Source organism: Sporothrix brasiliensis (assembly GCF_000820605.1).
Source record: "Sporothrix brasiliensis 5110 chromosome Unknown Cont19, whole genome shotgun sequence".
NCBI lineage: Eukaryota > Fungi > Ascomycota > Sordariomycetes > Ophiostomatales > Ophiostomataceae > Sporothrix > Sporothrix brasiliensis.
The window spans coordinates 3,283,132-3,301,987 of NW_024467138.1; the positions used below are offsets into that span (position 1 = coordinate 3,283,132).

General features: G+C 52.0%; 7 protein-coding genes across 7 annotated transcripts; 4 read left to right on the plus strand and 3 right to left on the minus strand.

The window, feature by feature from the left end:
* Positions 1 to 84: 84 nt before the first annotated feature.
* On the plus strand, positions 85 to 1,203 carry SPBR_00767 (uncharacterized protein; the record flags this gene model as incomplete). Its single annotated transcript, XM_040759086.1, has 4 exons — positions 85 to 358; positions 424 to 549; positions 694 to 927; positions 1,004 to 1,203. 4 exons carry the CDS (start codon positions 85 to 87, stop codon positions 1,201 to 1,203), a joined length of 834 nt encoding a protein of 277 aa, XP_040618703.1.
* Positions 1,204 to 2,996: 1,793 nt separating this feature from the next.
* SPBR_00751 (C-5 sterol desaturase) lies at positions 2,997 to 4,143 on the plus strand (the record flags this gene model as incomplete). The annotated part of the gene is made up of 2 exons (XM_040759070.1): positions 2,997 to 3,256; positions 3,348 to 4,143. 2 exons carry the CDS (start codon positions 2,997 to 2,999, stop codon positions 4,141 to 4,143), a joined length of 1,056 nt encoding a protein of 351 aa, XP_040618704.1.
* Positions 4,144 to 5,445: 1,302 nt separating this feature from the next.
* SPBR_01110 (protein precursor) lies at positions 5,446 to 5,868 on the minus strand (the record flags this gene model as incomplete). The annotated part of the gene is made up of 1 exon (XM_040759428.1): positions 5,446 to 5,868. The coding sequence occupies one exon, from the start codon at positions 5,866 to 5,868 to the stop codon at positions 5,446 to 5,448; it is 423 nt and encodes a 140-aa protein (XP_040618705.1).
* An 868-nt stretch (positions 5,869 to 6,736) lies between these two features.
* SPBR_00810 (large subunit ribosomal protein L28e) lies at positions 6,737 to 7,792 on the plus strand (the record flags this gene model as incomplete). Its single annotated transcript, XM_040759129.1, has 5 exons — positions 6,737 to 6,782; positions 6,896 to 6,990; positions 7,093 to 7,116; positions 7,412 to 7,533; positions 7,621 to 7,792. The coding sequence occupies 5 exons, from the start codon at positions 6,737 to 6,739 to the stop codon at positions 7,790 to 7,792; spliced, it is 459 nt and encodes a 152-aa protein (XP_040618706.1).
* Positions 7,793 to 10,364: 2,572 nt separating this feature from the next.
* On the plus strand, positions 10,365 to 11,793 carry SPBR_00599 (malate dehydrogenase; the record flags this gene model as incomplete). Its single annotated transcript, XM_040758918.1, has 6 exons — positions 10,365 to 10,377; positions 10,508 to 10,539; positions 10,613 to 10,723; positions 10,799 to 11,349; positions 11,430 to 11,574; positions 11,650 to 11,793. 6 exons carry the CDS (start codon positions 10,365 to 10,367, stop codon positions 11,791 to 11,793), a joined length of 996 nt encoding a protein of 331 aa, XP_040618707.1.
* Positions 11,794 to 14,600: 2,807 nt separating this feature from the next.
* SPBR_00857 (bet3 family protein) lies at positions 14,601 to 15,582 on the minus strand (the record flags this gene model as incomplete). Its single annotated transcript, XM_040759176.1, has 3 exons — positions 14,601 to 14,732; positions 14,801 to 14,890; positions 14,974 to 15,582. 3 exons carry the CDS (start codon positions 15,580 to 15,582, stop codon positions 14,601 to 14,603), a joined length of 831 nt encoding a protein of 276 aa, XP_040618708.1.
* A 1,004-nt stretch (positions 15,583 to 16,586) lies between these two features.
* On the minus strand, positions 16,587 to 18,623 carry SPBR_00341 (sumo ligase; the record flags this gene model as incomplete). The annotated part of the gene is made up of 4 exons (XM_040758660.1): positions 16,587 to 17,240; positions 17,621 to 17,931; positions 18,003 to 18,311; positions 18,482 to 18,623. 4 exons carry the CDS (start codon positions 18,621 to 18,623, stop codon positions 16,587 to 16,589), a joined length of 1,416 nt encoding a protein of 471 aa, XP_040618709.1.
* Positions 18,624 to 18,856: the final 233 nt, after the last annotated feature.

Sequence of the window (18,856 nt, forward strand, 5' to 3'; positions counted from 1 at the left end):
ACTATCTTTAATCATTTTCTTTCTTTGGCTGTACTTTGGCCTACCTCAAGTCTTCGATCTTGCCTTACACCACCAACCATCGCCATGTCAAAGGTTTACCACTCTCTTCCTCTCGACGAGGAGAAACTTGACGATGACTCGACAACTTTTGCCTCGACTACCCGCACATTAAGCATCGACTCCGACTCGGAGCGTGCAGGCTTCGTGCCCCGGGTCCGTCACCGCCTGGCTCAGCACTGGATGTGGCTCGGTCATGCCGTGCTTTTGACGACTTCGGTCACGCTCTTCACACTGTCCTTTTGTGCGCGGAACACGAAGCCAAACGACGCCACATACACGAGCGCATATTCCTCATACTGTAAGCGTGAGATGGAAGGTTGGAAGGTGATAGACCAACAAAGCAAGCCTGCTAACAGGCGACAGCTCCCGCCGCAGTGGCGGTTCGGTACGAGACAACACGGTTCACCAACCTGACACCCGTCGTCGAAGGTCCCTTTGTTGGCTTTGGTCCCGAGGTCGACCTGGCCTGGGACTACATCGCCAACGACAGTAAGTGCTTTGAAGTAGGGAGACAAGAACGTACATAGAGGTTGTGGGAAGGTGATCGCAGAAGATTGAGAAGGAGGAAGACGAAGAAGAGAAGCTGGTGTAGAGAAAAGAACAAGAGGAATGCAAGAGTGCTCACAGCAACAGTCGGAGATACGATGATCTCAGAAGAAGAGCTTGACAAGCTTGGTTTGCCGCGGAACTCGCTCAAGATCACCCACCCGCGCACTGGTGAAGTGGGCTACCGGGCAGCCCTCGAAGTCTTCCACCAACTGCACTGCCTTAACTTGGTTCGGCAGGCGGTGTACAAGGACTACTACAAACACCACGGCGGCGACGTGGGCGGTGCTGATAGCAAGGAGGACCTGATGGGTCACGTCGGTAAGTCCCACTCGTGACATATTCTGCATGGGCTGTACGGGCCGGCACTTTTGCTTCCCGAGCTAACGAAAAACAGACCACTGCATCGAGACCTTGCGGACCAACCTGATGTGCCAGAGCGACATTGGTATTTTCACGTTCAAGTTGTTCCCGGAGTATGGGTTTGCCGACGACGACTACTGGCCAGACTTCAACACCCTGCATACCTGTCGCAACTTCGAGGCCGTCCGGTCTTGGGCCGTTGAGCACACCGTTGCATGGGACCACAACGTTTGAGGACTGGGGCAATGAGAGTCGGGACGTAGTTGCTGCCAAATGTGTACATATTAAATCAGTTGCAGCCAACAGGTGGGTTTGATATTGTGTTGTGTTCTTGTGGCATTGTATTGGGCGTTTTCTTTCTACAACGATTTATTGTTTTGTTTTCTCGTCCCACAGCGACCCGCTGGGATCCTTTTCATTGTACCTATTTTACGGTCATATTTTGTTATATGATACACAAATCTGTCGCGAGCTCACCGTCCTTTTTCTTCGGCATCAGCCGTTGTTTTTTACCAGACTCGCTCCCAGTTTCGAGAAAGCCAATAAATAAGTCGGGGCCCATAATTTCGAAAGGGGCCGCCCCACCCCAACGCTTTTACTTGTACCGTGTCGAGCGTGTCATTTTGGAGAACCACGCCATTTTGATTGCACAAACCAGCACTTTTAGTACCCCGGCTGTTCGCCTTTCCGTCCGATGATGCAGTAGGTTGGTGCTGCCTGTTGGGGCGAACCCACTCTGAGTACGGAGCAAACGCGCGTGCATCTCACGGCCATAGCTTGGTGAAGTCCCCGTTCTACGCGCAAGACTCTCCTCTGGAGAAACACCGAGCCTGAAGCCATGAGTCGGTCCCATTCAGAGCAAAAACAGCTGAGAAACCAGAGAGAACAGGAGGAAACACTGACCGTCATCTGATTTTATCGGAGCTGGCTGCCCAGCATTCCATCGCTGTCGTCCAACGCCGAGCATGCGGCCTCATCAGCGACGTAATTACTTATTTTCCCTCTGTAAGAGTCGGATGCTTCCGCCCTTGCGCAAGTCCTCCGTGTGTTTATGTGCATATGATCCTGTCCCGGCTTTCTCCTCGTTCCTTTCACTACAAATCTTCTCTCTCGGGTTTGTGTCCTCTCACTCGTCCTCCTCTGGTCTGATGTCGTCAGTGATACAGTGGGTGTAGCTGTTACAAACGCCATCCTGTGTTTGCCTTCATAACAGATTCTTTCTTCCATTGAACTGCACTGTGCAAATCGACTCGACACACCGTGACGTTGCAGTGCAATTCGATCGCATACTTAAGCCGTATTGCCGCACCTGCCACCGCGCCCGCTGGCAATTGGCTGCTTTTGAGGAAGGCCCTGCTCCAAGTTAGTGCATCATTTTGTTGGAATACATTTTGCCGCCGCGGATATTTCTCTGTTCCAAGGTCTTTTCACCACAGGTTAACTCCGAATATCGTTTCCGCGACCCTGAGCGGGCACAGTGCGCGCGCAGAGACACCGCTGCCATCCGGATCTGATAACCAAAAAAGGAAGGGGATAGGGGAAAAGAGGGTCCTCAAAATACGAAAACGAGCAGGTCGCTCACCCAAATTTTTTTCCTGCTCTTGCCATGCTGGGAACTGCGCGAAGATTTACAGAGCCCGCCACCCGCACGGTGTTTTCAGCATCATAAGAGCAACTTGTCGCGGCAATTACACCACCACGCTCCTTACCGTTTCTCTCCTTCTCCGCCTTTTGGCGCCGACACTTCTCCGTTCTCTCTTTACCTCGTCTATTCCCCACGATCAATCGCTTCTTCGATCCTGAAGCGCATCCTCGTCTCCTGGTATCGGATCAACAGTGTGCACTCTCTGACTTTCAGGGGCCGACCTCCTTTTTCCACGCCCCATTGCCTTGCGCGGTTCGTATACTCAGTCCGCTCTCACGTTTGGACTGCGACGCTTCTTGTGATTCGACCATCGAACTCGCCTGTACACATCCGACGGCCCTTCTGCCCTCTCGCTGCGCTCTTGAGCGCCCCATCGGCCGCCATGGATATCGCGCTCGAATTGATGGACACATATGTGTTCGATTACTGCTACTCTGCCATCTTCCCGCCGCACGCCGCCGCGTACAAGGTCGACGGCGCCGGCTTTGGCACCAATGCCACGCTGCCGCAGACTTACAACTCGTGGCAGTATAAGCCGTCCAGCTTCCTCTTCACACTGGAGCCGACGCGCTACGCATACGAAACCTCTGTGCCGCGCGACAATGTCTTGCGCCAATTCTTCTCCCTCTTCTTGATTACATGGTGAGTGTGCTTTCGGTCTTTTGCTGCTCTTGTCCCAGTACTCTCCTCCTCTCAACGTGAATTGGCTCGCTCACGCCCCGTCTGCCCACAGGTTCTTTGGTCTGCTGACCTACTTTATGTTTTCGTCCCTCTCCTACTTCTTCATCTTCGACAAGAAGACAATGGAGCACCCCAAATACCTCAAGAACCAGGTCTGGCTGGAGATCAAGCAGGCCAACACAGCCATGCCCGTCATGTCGTTTCTGACGGCCCCCTTCTTCCTCGCCGAGGTGCTCGGCTACTGCCGCATGTACGAGCGCAGCTCCGAGGGCCCCGGCCGCTGGTACGACATTGCTCAGGTGCCTCTGTTCTTGTTCTTCACCGACATGTTTGTCTACTTTATTCACCGCGGCCTGCACCACCCGCTCGTCTACAAACACCTGCACAAGCCGCATCACAAGTGGATCATGCCAACCCCGTACTCCTCGTACGCCTTCCACCCCGTTGACGGCTGGATGCAGAGCTTGCCGTACCACATCTACCCGTTGTTCTTCCCGTTGCAGAAGTGGGCCTATCTGTTCCTCTTCATCTTCATCAACTTCTGGACCATCATGATCCACGACGGCGAGTACGTCTCCAATAACCCGGTCATCAACGGCGCCGCCTGCCACAGCATCCACCACCTGGCCTTCAACTACAACTACGGCCAGTACTTTACCCTCTGGGACCGCCTGGGCGGCAGCTACCGTGAGCCCGAGCAGGAGTTGTTTGACAAGAAGACTAAGATGAGCAAGGACACCTGGAAGAAGCAGGTAAAGGAGATGGAGACCATTGTCAAGGATGTCGAGGGCACCGACGACCGTGTCTACGACCCGGTAGACCTTGCCGAGTCCAAGAAGAAGCGGTAAATAAAAACGGATTTGGAATACAAAGAGCCATACCGGTGTCGCACAGACACATCTCACGTCTATTCCTCGCCCAACCGCTGCCCATTACCTCTGCCGCCTCTCTTCTTCTGTCCTCTCCAACCTTTTAAACTTCCTAATCTACCATTGCACATTGCCATCCGTCTAGACACAACTTTCCATTTGGATTTGGAAAAAGGTGCATCTTGAGCACATATTTAAGACTCCATCGGAGTTATTTTACGACTGAAAAAGCCCATGTTTATAAAGCCTCCCCCCAAGAATGTCTTGTACATATATTTTAATTTCTCCACCCACTTCACTTTTTCTTTTTCTTTCTCGTTCTCTCATTTTTGCCACTTAAGGGCATAGCTGTTTGCCAACTATCCGCTTGCATATTTCCTTTTTCACCACCATTTTGTACCCGTAATTGAAAGTTGGCGTTTTATTATTTATTTGGACGTTCGGGCTGTTGGCAGTTGTCACTGCAATAATAAGAAAGGAAAGACTAAATTATGAGAATGTACTCTGAAATCATATACCATGAAAACATTGCAAATTTATATGTCTATGCCATGACCAAACCATATAGATACTTGAGGATGTTTTCCTATCTAGCTCATGTTTCTAAACAATGCGGGTATGAATGACATGTAAGTTGAAGATTGGCCAATAGTCACACTAAGTGTACGTCGCGCTGGTCGTAGAAGAAATGATATCAATCGCTCAGCGCATGAATTTTACTATCAGACAAAAAAGAAGAAGGAAAATCCAAGAAACTGCTAATCAAGACGCGTCGCTTCCGTCTTCTTGGCTATCTTTGAACCTTCTGCCCAAGATATGATATCTTGTGAACATAAGGATCACTCGTCCTGTTGGTCTCTGCCTCTGAGCCTTCCACCGTTTTGACGGTATGTGAAATCACATATAATATACACTCTTACCCCATCGGCAAACCCGTTGATTAAATCCCTCCCCAAGAACGCCATCGTATGACATATGAAATGAAAAGAAGAAAGCTGAACAGAAGACAATTGCTTTGCAGGTAAGACAGACAAGAAACGACAAGAGATAAAACCAAGAAAAGAAAGACGACATAAGAAATAAAGGCCTAAAAAGCAGAAAGCTGATAAAAATAAGAAAATTTGAACGAATGTCGGTTTTGTTCAATATATTTGGTTCTGCGGCAGTGGCATGTTCCCTTTTGGGTTGCGCAGTCGACTGCTCAGTATGACGACAAGGCGTTGCATCGTAGGCCTCGCTTGGTTTGGACTCGTCCAATGCTTGTCCTGGTGGTGTTTGTGTTTACGAGAAGCTCACAAACTTGGGGTCCCGCGGCAGGCCATCGGCGCCGATGCCGTTGTCCTTGAACCGCTGCTCCATGTACACGCGGCGTGCCTCGTCAAACGGCAACCGGCGCTTCTTCATAATCTTGAGGATCGCCGCCTTGCTAGCATCGTCGAGACCGGCACGGCCGTCGTTGCCCTCGATATTGCCGGCCAGGTCAAATGTGCTGCTGGACAGGCCTGCTTCGGCGTCGCCCGCAAACGTCGAGGGAAGCCGGGTGTAGGAGAACGGCGATCGGATGGAGGAGAGGCGGTCGGAGATGCGGTCGGTCGCCGACTGGACGGTCGCGACGAGGGGCGAGATCCAGCGCTGGCGGGTCCAATATAAAATAGAGCCCGCGACGATCACAAGCAGCGCGAGGCCGTAGAGGAAGAGAGCCATGGCGGAGGCTTAAGATAAGATTCGATGACTATTAGGTGATGAGGTACAAAGGAGTCGACAACGGCACTTTCAGAAGCGCTGTCGTCGTTGGATTGTTGTGCGAACACGGGCGTTCAAGTCGGATGTCTCGGAGGGCTGGAGCTGAAACAGACTGGCAAAAGGAGAGGGGGAGCGTCGGCTGTGACCCCCGAAGCCAAGAGTCTTCTTAGGCCATGAGAATCTCCGTAGAGAGATACGATAAAGAGAAAACTCTTCGATATCTCATTCGAACAGAGGAGACAACGAGTTGGCTAGGTGGCTGTGTTGTATTGCAGAGTAATCTGCTTTGGCAATGAGACAATTTATCGACAGAAGCACCGTTAGATGGGTGACGCAGGCCCAACTTAACGGGCGCATGCAGCTGCAAATGTGCCTCAGGTTGCAGGATCCTTAGTAAGGCCCTCGCTTACGCGTGTCGCCTTGGCGCGTTAATTCAGCCTCGCGTTGAATGTTACATCAGCTCGTATACATGCATTTTCAAGTACGCTATGTATGTAATGGGTCCTTTGTAGCTGGTACATGCATACCGGATGAAAGAAAATACTTGCCCTGAAGTGGGTAACTAAGGAACCCACAAACTTGAGTGTAATGGTGAAAAATTGGACGGCTGAGCTACGATACAGGGAGCGGGATTGGTGGTGTGTGCTGTGAGAGAGGGGCCCAGCGGCCTTGTCTGTGGAAAATTGAGAGGGAAAAAAATTAGCAGCGAAATTTCGAGATAGTCGATGAAAAGCTCCGTCTTTGGAGGTCAACCCTGTTTACGACATCATCACGACTCGCCATTTGTTCAATTTTTTGAAAATCAACAAAAAATCACCACACATTCAAAATGTCTACCCCGAACGTTTCGGCCGACCTTGTCTGGGAGATTGTCCGTACGTCATCACCGTGCCCCGAACCGAGAGAAACCGAACGACGATGGAAGCGAAAACGAAGGGACGGAAGGAATACCGCAAAGAATACCGATCTGACTCTATTGTATCTGCAGGCTCCCAGAACTCGTACCTGGTCAAGCGCACCAAGAACGCCAAGGTCCAGTTCTCGCGCGACCCCCTGAACCTGACAAACGTCCACAGCCGCAAGGTACGATTTCGAGCACCGCACGATGGGGGGAACCGCATGATTCGTGGTTGAGGAGGACTCTTGTATGGTCAATCTCATACAGAATCTAACATCATTTTACAGTACGCCGGCTTCGTCAACGACAAGGTACGATTTTGATTTGGACAGAACGGAGTCACGCTATGAGACATTGAAGAAGGAGAAGCGGCCTGGCAAACTTGACCTCTTCCCTTATGCTGCTGTTCCCTCCACGACAGACATATCGGGCGATCGGTCGGTCTTTCGATTTTGCGACAAACGATTTTGCGACGAGGATCGAAGCCGATGCGATTTGTCGACTTGGAGGGAAACTGGCGAGAAGGGAGCGATTACGACTGTCGCGTTGCGCCTCAGCGAAGGATCAAAGTGGGATATGGAACGTCGAAACTAACAATTCCGAAAGGCTCTCGGCGTTGTTGCCAACAAGGAGGGTGGTGTCCAGGTCATCAGCAAGACCAAGGCCGCCAACAAGCCCGCTTCTGGCCAGGTCACCTCCAACCAGGGTGCCAACAAGTCCGCAAGAAAGTGAGTTGCTGTGATTGTTTCCGACCTTGGACCTGTGACGCAATTTCATTACTGGGTTGTTCGGCGTACTGACCACGTGCTGTGCAGGACCTACCGCTCCGTCGCCACTATGGTCGCCAAGTCCGGCTACCGTGCTGACCTGCGCGCCGCCGCTGTCTCCCGTGCCTCTGCCATCCGCCGCTCGCAGCGCCCCGTCAAGCCCGACCACGAGGTCAAGCTCCGCGGCAAGGCCGCCCAAAAGGCCGCTGAGTCCTCGTAAAGAGGGTGATGCTGGACGTTTTGTTATGTGTCTGAGTTGATGGTGCGGGGATGATGTTCGGGTTATGCTGTTGTTGCATACATATATATGTGTGTGTTTGACGGCGGTGTACGGCTGTCGGGGCTGGCAAGCAAACAAAACCAGAAAAATTGGGGAATCCACGGTTGTCTTGACACCTTATGACCCACAGGTGGGAAGCAGGGCTGTTTGTCCCTGCTTTTTCCTTCTTACTCGTCTCTCCCTGATGGGGAGAGGGTCTGCTCGCCCTGCACATCGTCCCGCGAAGAGACGTATGATACTGGGTCAGTGACAGGAAAATCCAATCCGGGAAGGCCTTGGAATGAGAACCGGATCGTTTTCATGAAATCAAATAGCAAACTGGACTAAAAAAATCGAAATCTTCACAAAAATCAAAACACGCTGACTTGACTTCAAGAGACTTCTTCAAGCAGTTCCCAACCGGTATGCTTCATCTGAGCTACGACGTATTGTAACGGCATTGTGACTGAGAGATGGCAGTTGCTTCCAACAAATGAGTCAATCACAGGATTGTGAGGTCGCCAGCTTAATAGCATGGGGGCGATGTGAGTATGCCAGCAACCAGGTATCAAATGTTTCATCGTTCCCCAGTGTGATCAGTGTGATACCCCCGTAATACTCTCCAGCTTCGTCAATAAACCCCTGGTTGGCAACCCCGTCGTGCCCGTGCACTTGCGAGCCAGGACCCAGCGGTATTATTATGGAGCCTCCTCTGGGGGTGGCCAATTGTCGGACTATTCACATGGCGGACGAATTTGCACGTGAATATCGACGTCAGCGACAAAACTAAAGGCCTATGTGCAAAGAATGTTGACAATACATGTGGCTGAAAACAGATTATAATTCAAATGGTTTTATGGACCGTCAACCTTGGGCTGTCCGAGAAGCGAACTTTGTTACTTGATTCCGTCGTCATCGGACCGGATTCCGACTGGTCCCGATGCAGCCGAGGATGCGCTTTTACAAGACTGGCCAGATTCGCGACTTGCGCACGACACAATCACCAAGTCCAGCAACGCGCAACCTACACAAGGCACCCGAGGAGAACCAGCTCGCTAAGGGACGCTAGGTGCGAGGTCGCGAGGTGAAGCTCAAGAGAGCCAATAGGGACAGTTCAAATAGACGTAAGAACGGCCGGTGCAGCGCACAGCCTTGGATGTAATTACGTGATGCTTTTCGGGACGGCCTATATGTCGGCAAGCAAAGTCGGGAAAAGCCGTTCCACCGTTCCACTGAGCTTCAGCTATGGGTCAATATACTTTGTATACAGATAGGCCTGGGCGGTGTACCTGTTTCCTGGGGAGTAACGGCTTGGTTTCTTGAGACTGGCGTGAGACGTTTGCACGAGAACGTGCGTTATTACGAACATGGACAGAAGAGATCGGGCAGGACGGCATACAAGCGTACGTAGAAATAAACAAGTGTCTTATAGCTGGCCAGCATGCAAGTCGCTTAACGGCAGTACAAGTCGTATCGTGTCTTCGAAAGACTGAGAAAGACATTTTGGGTCAGCTTCGAGATGTGCTGGTTGAATGACGAAAGCTCCTCTAGATAGCCCGGAGGCGCCCAATAGCCATCTCGATTTATCCAACAATCCAGATCGGATGTGTGCCGCTTACGGGCGCCATCTACAGTTATACCACCACTGCTACTTCCATTGTATGCCGTGGTCATTTTTCAGTTACGGAATGGCGGGCTGGAATGGCGGGCTGAAATGGCAGGCGCGAGGTAGCGCCATAGGCGACAAAAGTGCGGCAGGGGAAAGGGGAAAGAGCACTGGGCGGGTGGTTAGGCGAGAGAATTACGACATTGTGATGCGGACGTGTGTTTGGAGTGCGGGATGAAGGGAAGGCGGAATGGGGAGACATGGAAACAAGGAAGGAGGGAATATGCTTTGCGCAAGTCACATCGTACGTGAGCAAAAGTGACGTTCGCTCTTGCTGTTAGAGGTGTATGGACCCAGAGTAGGAGAAAGTACGATCACGTACGGCACATGCAAAGTCCAAGAACGGCAGTAACGAAGGGGAGATACAGCGTTGGGTCGGCCGGCGCCGTGCTGGCGTCACAGGGGGGAAACATGGAGTAAAGGACCCCGCTATACGTTGTTCCACGCTGTAAAGTACGGGGAAATAACTAAAATCAACAGAACCCAAAATCCGGCTGTCCGCTGTCTTACCATGCTCCTAGTGTCCCACCTCGGTCTCTCCTGCCATATTTCTGAACGCCTCGGCCTTCGTCCTCCATTCCCCATTCTTCGTCCCCCTTCTTCTTCTTTCTTCCCTCTCGTTACCTTTTCTCTTCTTTCTCTCTCCTCCCCAGACCGTCTCCAAATTGCCGATTAATCCGCATATCTACAGGTAAACATTGCCCTACCTTCGCCATCCTTTAACACATCGAGCTTTACACTCGCTAACACGCGCTTCCTCTAAAAGCTTTCCAGCTCCAACCCCGCAGTTTCTCATCAGAGCATCAACCAACACCGCAAAACACCCATTCTCCCCTTTTTAGCCCTCAAAACACACATCTGCCCATTATGGTCAAGGCCGGTAGGTTTTTCTGTTCTTATTACTCGCCATTGTAGTTGGGGGCTTGAGTCGAACTGGCGAGGGCACTCGCTCGAGTCCAATAATTTACAAGCAGCAAGTTTGGGAGCTTCAAGCTGACTCGTTCTGATAGTTGTTGCTGGCGCCTCTGGCGGTATCGGACAGGTTCGTGATGCGCTTCTTCCTATGTGCTTCTACTCGCATGGCCGGCAACGAGAACTAACAATGCACCCTCTAGCCCCTGTCGCTGCTCCTGAAGTTGTGCCCGCTCGTCGACGAGCTTGCTCTGTACGATGTCGTCAACACCCCTGGTGTTGCCGCTGATCTGTCGCACATTTCTTCCAACGCTGTAAGTTGGTATTCTTTGGCGGCACCGGAGCCGCGGTAGCTCCTCCCTGGAACCTGTCTCTAACAGCCCGTGCAGAAGATTGCTGGCTTCCTGCCCGCCAACGACGGCGCCAAGACCGCCTTCAAGGATGCCGACATCATTGTCATCCCGGCTGGTATTCCCCGCAAGCCCGGCATGACTCGTGACGATCTCTTCAACATCAACGCCGGTATTGTCAAGGGCCTCATTGAGGTCGCCGCTGAGGTCGCCCCGAAGGCCTTCATCCTCGTCATCTCCAACCCCGTCAACTCCACGGTTCCTATCTCCGCCGAGGTCCTCAAGGCCGCCGGTGTCTTTAACCCGCAGCGCCTGTTCGGCGTTACTACTCTCGATATTGTCCGCGCCGAGACTTTCGTTGCGGAGATCGCCGGCAAGGCTAACCCCCAGGAGCTGACCGTCCCCGTCATCGGTGGCCACTCTGGGGAGACCATTGTTCCCCTCTTCAGCCAGGTCAAGCCCTCCGTCAGCATCCCCGCCGACAAGTACGATGCGCTCGTCAACCGTGTCCAGTTCGGTGGCGATGAGGTCGTCAAGGCCAAGGACGGTGCTGGCTCTGCCACCCTTTCCATGGCCTACGCCGGCTACCGGTAAGCTTTTGCTATTCTAGTTCAGGCTGTTTGCCCATACTCCTTCAGATAATGTAAGAAGAAGCTAACACTAAAACTAGCTTTGCTGAGAAGCTGCTGAAGGCTGTCAAGGGCGCCAAGGGCCTTGTCGAGCCCAGCTACGTCTACCTCCCCGGTGTTCCGGGCGGCGAGGAGATTGCTAAGAAGACCGGTGTCGACTTCTTCTCGGTCCCCATCGAGCTTGGCGTACGTTCCCCCCATTTTGTCCCTCCTTTCTACCCCTCTCGTTGTGTAACTCTATTGTGCTGACATGTGTTGCAGCCCAACGGTGCCGAGAAGGCCGTCGACGTTCTCGGCGATATCACCGATCAGGAGAAGAAGCTGCTGGACAAGGCCGTCAGTGGCCTGAAGGACAACATCCAGAAGGGTGTCACGTTCGCCAACAAGCCTCCCGCACAAAAGTGATTGCTCCCCTTTCCCACTTAATCTAGTGCCCCCTTTGCCTTTTTTTTTTGTTTTTACTTGCGCATCACACAAAAAACATACCAAAGATCAACAGCCCCCTTTGTCGCAAACGGTGTCCCGTCCTTCAATGCTGTGCCGTCTAGTGTGACACAGCAGGTACGGACAACCTGGCGCCAATAGAAGGTTGAACAGAACGTACGGAAGGAGTGGTGCATTCTTTTCGACATAAGACCAAAAAACAACAAAAAAGGAGGGAATAGAAATGCTCTGCAGAATCATATTGCTTTTGCTTTCGAAACCCTTAAGGGAACAAACGGCTGCTTTTTTTTTGGCTTCGGATCAGTAGACCCAAACATATAGCGAGAGCAAAACACGAAATCACAATCTTCGTGCAAACAAAACCCAGCCAAAAAGGCCAAGCTTTGCTGATCTGTTTTTCTTCTCTTTCCCTTTTGGAAAATGTCTAGGTTGTAGGTGAACCGCTTCTGTCTGTGTATCAGACCAAAGAAGAGCACGAAACATATCCGACCTGCTTCCTGCCCACCTACCTACGAGTACTACCACCCCTGCCTTGTGTGCATCCCGCACATCAACGAACAAGCCGCGACGCCACGACGCCACCCAACTGTTATTATTACCACTGCCGTGTGCTCTGCGGCAAGTGTGGTGGGGGAATCCCACCATGAGAATCAACAGAAGCATTACAAACCGAAACGACCCTGTACCAAAACACCTAAAAAGCAAAAACAATAGAGAAGGACATCCGGCGGATGTGAGAGGGACGAATAAAAAAAACGAGTGAATAGCGCGAGCGAATAGTGGGAGCGAGCCAAGAGCGGGCAAAGGGGCGCATGAATGGCGCGAAAGAAACGACGAGACAGGCGGAGAAACTACGGTGCCTGCGCATGTTCGAGATGCACGAGGCCCGCGTAAGACGGACGAGAACGACCACGACCCAAGCTCGAAAAGCCATGGATTGAGAGCGGGATAGTAGAGTGGAGAAGCTACCTAAATGAGAGGAGAGGGATACGGACAGGAAGAAGAGGAGCGAGCGAGCCGGGGCGCCATGGATGTAATTGGAATGAAATAATGGCCATGAATTCGAAAATGGGGTGGGAATTGGGCAAAACGGAAGACGCCAGGCCGCCCGCCTTACACCCGCCTCATATTTGGTGCGGCAAGCAAACAACAGCACCGCGAATTTTATGTGTTGGGGAGCTTGACTTATGGTGGGTACCTGGGCAGCTGGGGTAAAGGAAACGAAGAAAGATGGAAACGAAGTGGAGCGAGACCGGCGGTGATGCAAGGTCAGTTGGGTGAATTGTTGGCCGCGCGAAGCCGCAAGGGATCCCAGGCGCGGTGGAGGGGTTCAGTTCAAGTACATTCGTAGGTATGAGGGGTAAGGACCAGTGACAAGGCTCGGTTTTCCCTTGCATCATTTTTCTCTGGACGAGGGAGGACCTGAGGATTGTTGAAGCTTTTGAGTGTGCCATAATACACGCGGCGTCTGAATTGGAAAATATCCGTGGACATCGCCGAAGGCACAAAGCTCGAAATGGACCGGACATCTTCACGGCGCTCCTACAAGGTTTTTTTTTGGGGCGTGTTTCGCCCACCGTCGACTTAGAATCTCATCCATTATAAATTTCTCTCCAATTTTTACGGTTTTTCTGCGAGTAACGCATTTTATCCTCTTGTTGGGGGAAGACTGAGGAAGAGGGGCTCCATATACGATGGCGCCAATTATGAGGGCTTTGCGACCTCTTGTCTGACTGGCATCGGCTCCCTATCCCGGGGAAGGAAACGGACATCCTCAACGGAGTACTTATGTCAAAGGCGACGTCCACTTGCCTATGTCCCGATTCATGTATGGTTGCCTGTTACGGAGTCGCAATTCATCTCCTTTTCCGATCCGTTCCTCTCATTGTGTTGCACATTTCTTTTTTTTTCTTTTTCTTTTTTTTTATCACTTTCACTCACTATTTACCTTTCATGCAGGCAACTCAACCGAATGGACCGCACTGCACGCAGTCATTTCGAGAGCCATTTTATCGAGTTCCCAATATTGTCTGATGGTTTTTTCTCATATCGTGAAAGTAACGCAGTTTGTAGCGCTCCCAAGTTCAAGGCTGGCAGGGATAATAAGACCCGTCCAAGGTCGTGCCATTTATCGCAGTTGCTGCCTCTATTTTTACATATTTGGTCATCGGGAAGCTGGGAGAAAGCCATCATGGTTGGCTTGATAATGCAACCGTGGAAGCTCAAAAAGGAGATGAGAGCTAAGCAGCTTGGCCCCACGACCAAGTCGCTGCACACCCAACTGTCTCAGGATCTCACCTCTTTGGATACCAATGCCGCCCACATCGTGGCTTCTCCTGGCCCAGCGCCACTCTATGGGCTCCACCCCGACAAAACAACCGGTAAAATAGAGGATGAGGAAGAGCCTTTGTCACCAGTGTAGCACTACAGCATCTTTTGTACGGCGCATGCAATGATGTAACGGTGAAAGGGAAGTAAAGAAAATTGCGAAATATATACAGTTGATTGAGGCACCTTACGTCGTTTTATTTTTGGGAGAAGAACGCCTCGAAGCGAGATACGATGTGGCCTTGGAAGGATATGAGAGCAGATTTTCAGAACAGCAAGAACAGAGATCCTAGTTTTCTAATACCGTAATGCTGGCGGCTGGTGTCATTAAAAGTACAAAGAGGACGCTTGGTTGACAACGCTTGGTTGACAAACAGAAAAGGAAGTCTTCCAGAAACCATATAAAGAGTAAAAATGTCCCTGCCTGACTGACGCTCCGACTATGCCTTGGTCGGAATCGTCTTGATCTGGAAGATGGCCCCGGGCAGCTCGTTGCTCTCGGCCTGCACCGTGGCCGTGATGCCCAACGCCGCCAGCGCGCCACGCACAATACCGCACGGAAACCAAAGGAACTCCAGTCTGTTAGCAATGGGGTAAAAAGTAAACATGTCGGAAACGCAAAAAGGAAAAAACCACCTACCGGCTGTGCCCGCACCACCGCCTGGCCGCCGGCCTCGGTGCTCATCCTCTGAAATGGCCGGAATGCGTTGTCTGTCAAGACATAGACGCCCTATGCTATGTTAGTAGAGCTGCACAGTTCAAGTCGAGAGGAGAAAATGGGACGATCCGGGGGAGGGGGAAGACCAAACCCACCCTATGATTCGTCTTGAGATTGTCGACCTGCTTCCGGAAGACAAGCGTCCACAAATCTTTGCACAGGAACTTGATCACGTCCAGTGTGTCGTGAAACCGTGGCCGCTCCCGCGAGAACCGCTCCACCAGACCCTGCCCGACCCGGTAGCCCAGCATCTCGAGCCGATAAAACACGGCGTCCCGCTCCTCATCCTCGTCCAGCAGCCGCCGGCCGCCGCCAGGACCCGTTGTGTTGAGAGTCCCTGTCGCCGTGCCTGTGCCCGTGCCCGCTGTGCTGCCGGCCGCTGCCGCCACCTTGTCTGGTGCTGGTGCCCCTACCGCTGTGCTACCTGTTGCGCCTGCTGCTCCGGCAGCAGTAGCAGCAGCAGCAGCAGCAGCAGCTCCTGGTGCTGTTCCTTGTGCGTCTGGATGTGGTGCTGCCCCCTCGAGTCCTGCCTCCGCCGCAGCCACCGCCAATGACCGTGCCTGTGCGCCCGCCTCAAGCTCATTGGTCACGCGGTAGGCCATCGGGACGAGCTCAATGAGCAAGAAGTCGAGGCACGACGAGTTGAAGAACGTTGCACCCGGGTCGCCCGCGTTGAACGGGGGTAGGACGGGGTCAAACGACATGGTTGTGGTGTTGTGAGAGACGGGAGGAGAGACAATGTAAACAGGCAAGATGTGTAATGAAGAAGTGCGCTGTTATAACGCCTGCAACTCTCGTCCTCAGACCGACGTCATCCCCAGTATGAAGGGTTTCTTAATGTGTGAAAATGTGCAAGGAGTACGTGAGATGTGTGAGCCTCTGGTCGTTGTTTGGCGAGCTCCTTGTGAGCTTGTGTCGTCAGTCAATGAGATGTGCCACGGGTGGAGACGTTATCTTAAATTGCATACAACACCTGCTGCCTTCGTTTCGCGATAAATGCTGTATCTGCTATGAGGTCGCGGTTTGTTACACGTTTCGCCCGATGCTGTCCCCCTAAACTGCCAACCTTAGCTAAAGTGGGGCGCTCTCTTCCCGGACGATACTTCACGGTGCCTCGTTACATAGATATATTATGCTAAAAGATAATATGTACCATATACTTGCATATTATTCTATTGTGCAGTATATATGGAAAGACACAGCACAATGACAACGTGAGATCCGACATTTGATTTTTTTATGATTTATGGAATGCTTGATATGTTATTTTCAATTGGAGGCCAATAATAGTTGGGAATCAGTTTTGATTAAGACTTTAAAATAAAATTGTTTTCAACACGCGCCCAATTCCTTTCCATACCCTCCATATGTTGCAGTGTATCGCTAACGCAAGTATCCCGCACACTTTGTTCACCCTTCTCTTGCTTTAGAGTGTGCCGAGCAAGAAGGCGAGTGTCTTTGCTCACCTCCTGTGCCCTTCTCTGAACAACACGCCGTATGTCGCAAAGACGTCACGCTGTAAGTCGACTTGAAAGTGCACTGTAAAAAAAATACATGGAACAGGTATAAGTGATGCAAAAACCCAGAAAGCCGAGGAGTTAAAACGCAAGCCGCTCATTTGTAAATGTTCAGAAGAAACCGAAAGGGAAACATTAAAGTTTAAAAAAATCGTGGGAGCAAGGAATTACGACGCAGCCGAGAGGTCCTGCTAGAATTGGGCGTTTCCCATTACACCGTCATACAGTGCCGCAGACGAACCAGACCCGCCATAGCCCGTGCCAGTGCCCGTGTTTTGTCGCTTAAACCGGCGTGGTAGAGGCTCGTCATCCTCGTCACTGTCCAGCGTCAGGTCAATAACCTCGCGTGGGCGTTTGTTGTTGGAGTTGAGGCCGCCGCCGCCGTTGGGCGTCACGGTACTCCTGTTAGGCGTCGCCGTGGTGTCACGGCTATTGATCAGCGTGGGGTTGCTGCTCGACATATCGTGGCCGTTGCCGTTGCCGTGGCCACTGCCAACGACGGTGCTACCGCCATTGCTGTTCGGCTGGCTGCCGCCGTCGCCGTTCGAGTAGCCATTGCTCCTTCGCGGGACAGGGGTCGACAAAATCTCAAACTCGTCGTCGAGCAGCGTGGCAACCGATGCGACTGCGGCACTGGATCGTGGTGGAGTGGAGACACCACCTGCTCGGTCCTGGTCCTTGTCCTTGCCAGTGTGCCATGTGCCGTCTGGGTCGATGGTGACCTGGTCGAGGTCACTGGGCGTATTTTCTAGAATGTCCTTGACATATTCGTCCACAGCCAGCGCATCGTAGGGTGCCGCATTACTGCACACAGGGCAGAGCCACTGCGGGCCCTGTTCTTGTAGCTGCAGGTACGATGTTGCATCGAAGCATTGAATGTGCTTGCATGTTGTTGCCCGGACGGGTAATGACAATCGCATGTAGGTCAAGGGGCATTTGAGCGACAATACCAACGAGGTTGCCACAATATCTGGATCTTGTGCTTGTTTTGTGACTGGGTTTGAGTTAGCACGGTGAAATACTAAATGTGGTCTAGGATGACTATATGCATACCTTCCCGAATAACAGAAGCCCTTGTAATGCGACTTCTCTTTTCTATCCTTGATGCCAAGGTTGGTGCAGAGTATGTTTTGCAAATATACAACGCAAGGTAGAATCGCTATTGTACAAACGTTAGAAACTATTCATCGGAGAAATAAAAAAAAATGTATTTGACTGTACGAACCTTGGATGTCAGTGCGTAGGTGAACTCTAAGCTGTTTCCGTAGGTTGGCGGCTTCTGGCGGAGCTGGTCTGTGATATCCACGGGCCGCGTCGAACCGGGCTTGTTCTTCAAGCCCCGCAAGTTGGCCTTGACCTCGCCGCCGTTCACCTTGATTTCGCACTGATAGGGGAAAGCCACATCTTGGATGCCGTAGTTGTTCGCCGCACAAAAAATCATGACGCGGATGGCCGGATCGGTAAGACACCGCTGGAGGTCGGGATGTTGGGAGGCGCGGACGACAATGGTGATGCTATTCCGGTGTTGTGCCATAGCTGCAACGCTTGTTAGTACGGCGATGCCCCAGTCTCGTCTCGTCTCGTTTCCCAGAGCAGCTGTGACATACCCTCGCATTGTCGGACGTCTCCAATTGGTGCTTCGATCTCGTAAAAGGGACTCGGCTTGAACTGGAGCCCTTGGTGTGAGAAGACTGCCCGTGCACCGTTGTGCCCGAGACCGTTTTGTGCCCCGCCAGTGCCGTTATACGGCGAGGACATGCCGGCCTGGTTGTAAGAGGGTGAGGAGGGGATCGGGGAGTTGCCCAGATAGGAGCCGCGGTAGTTGCCCGGAAGAGTGCCATTTGTCACCTGCATAATACTGTTCCGGATGTTGTTATAGTTTCGCTGGTTCGGGTCGTGAACGGATGCATCGATATCTGTGGTCGTCTTGTTAACAGAAGAGGCAAACCAACGAGAGACGCTGTCCATGATGGAAAGTAGCATGATGGTTGCACGGTGGTGTCGAGGCAAAGCCAGTAGAAAAAGGTGACGAAAACTATGAGGATATAAAAGAAAAGTGCAGAAGAGGATGAAGAGGCCAGCCTACAGTTGATGATCCGCTTATGGAGGTCGGCCTTGTTGCCCGACTTGGCCAGGCCATTGCTCTGGCAGATGAAGATCAGATCCCTGTTTTTGAGAACCTGGATCGTGGCCACCAGCTTGTTGACCTCCTGTTGCTGAGACGCCATGGTGCAGAGAAGTGAAGGTTCGTAGCGGAGATAGCGGCGAGAATCTGCGTGACGTGAGTGCGTTGTGGGAGGTCGTTGCACGTCGCCAAATGCTGTGCTTGAGAAGCCGGTGCCAGACAAGTGAAGCGTCTCAGCCTTCGGGGTAGTGAATGGGAAGTGCAGTTCGACGTGCAGCTCCTAAACGTTGTTTGAGTCTGTGGTAGGGCCTTGCCAGGCCCAGGTGGCGTTCAACC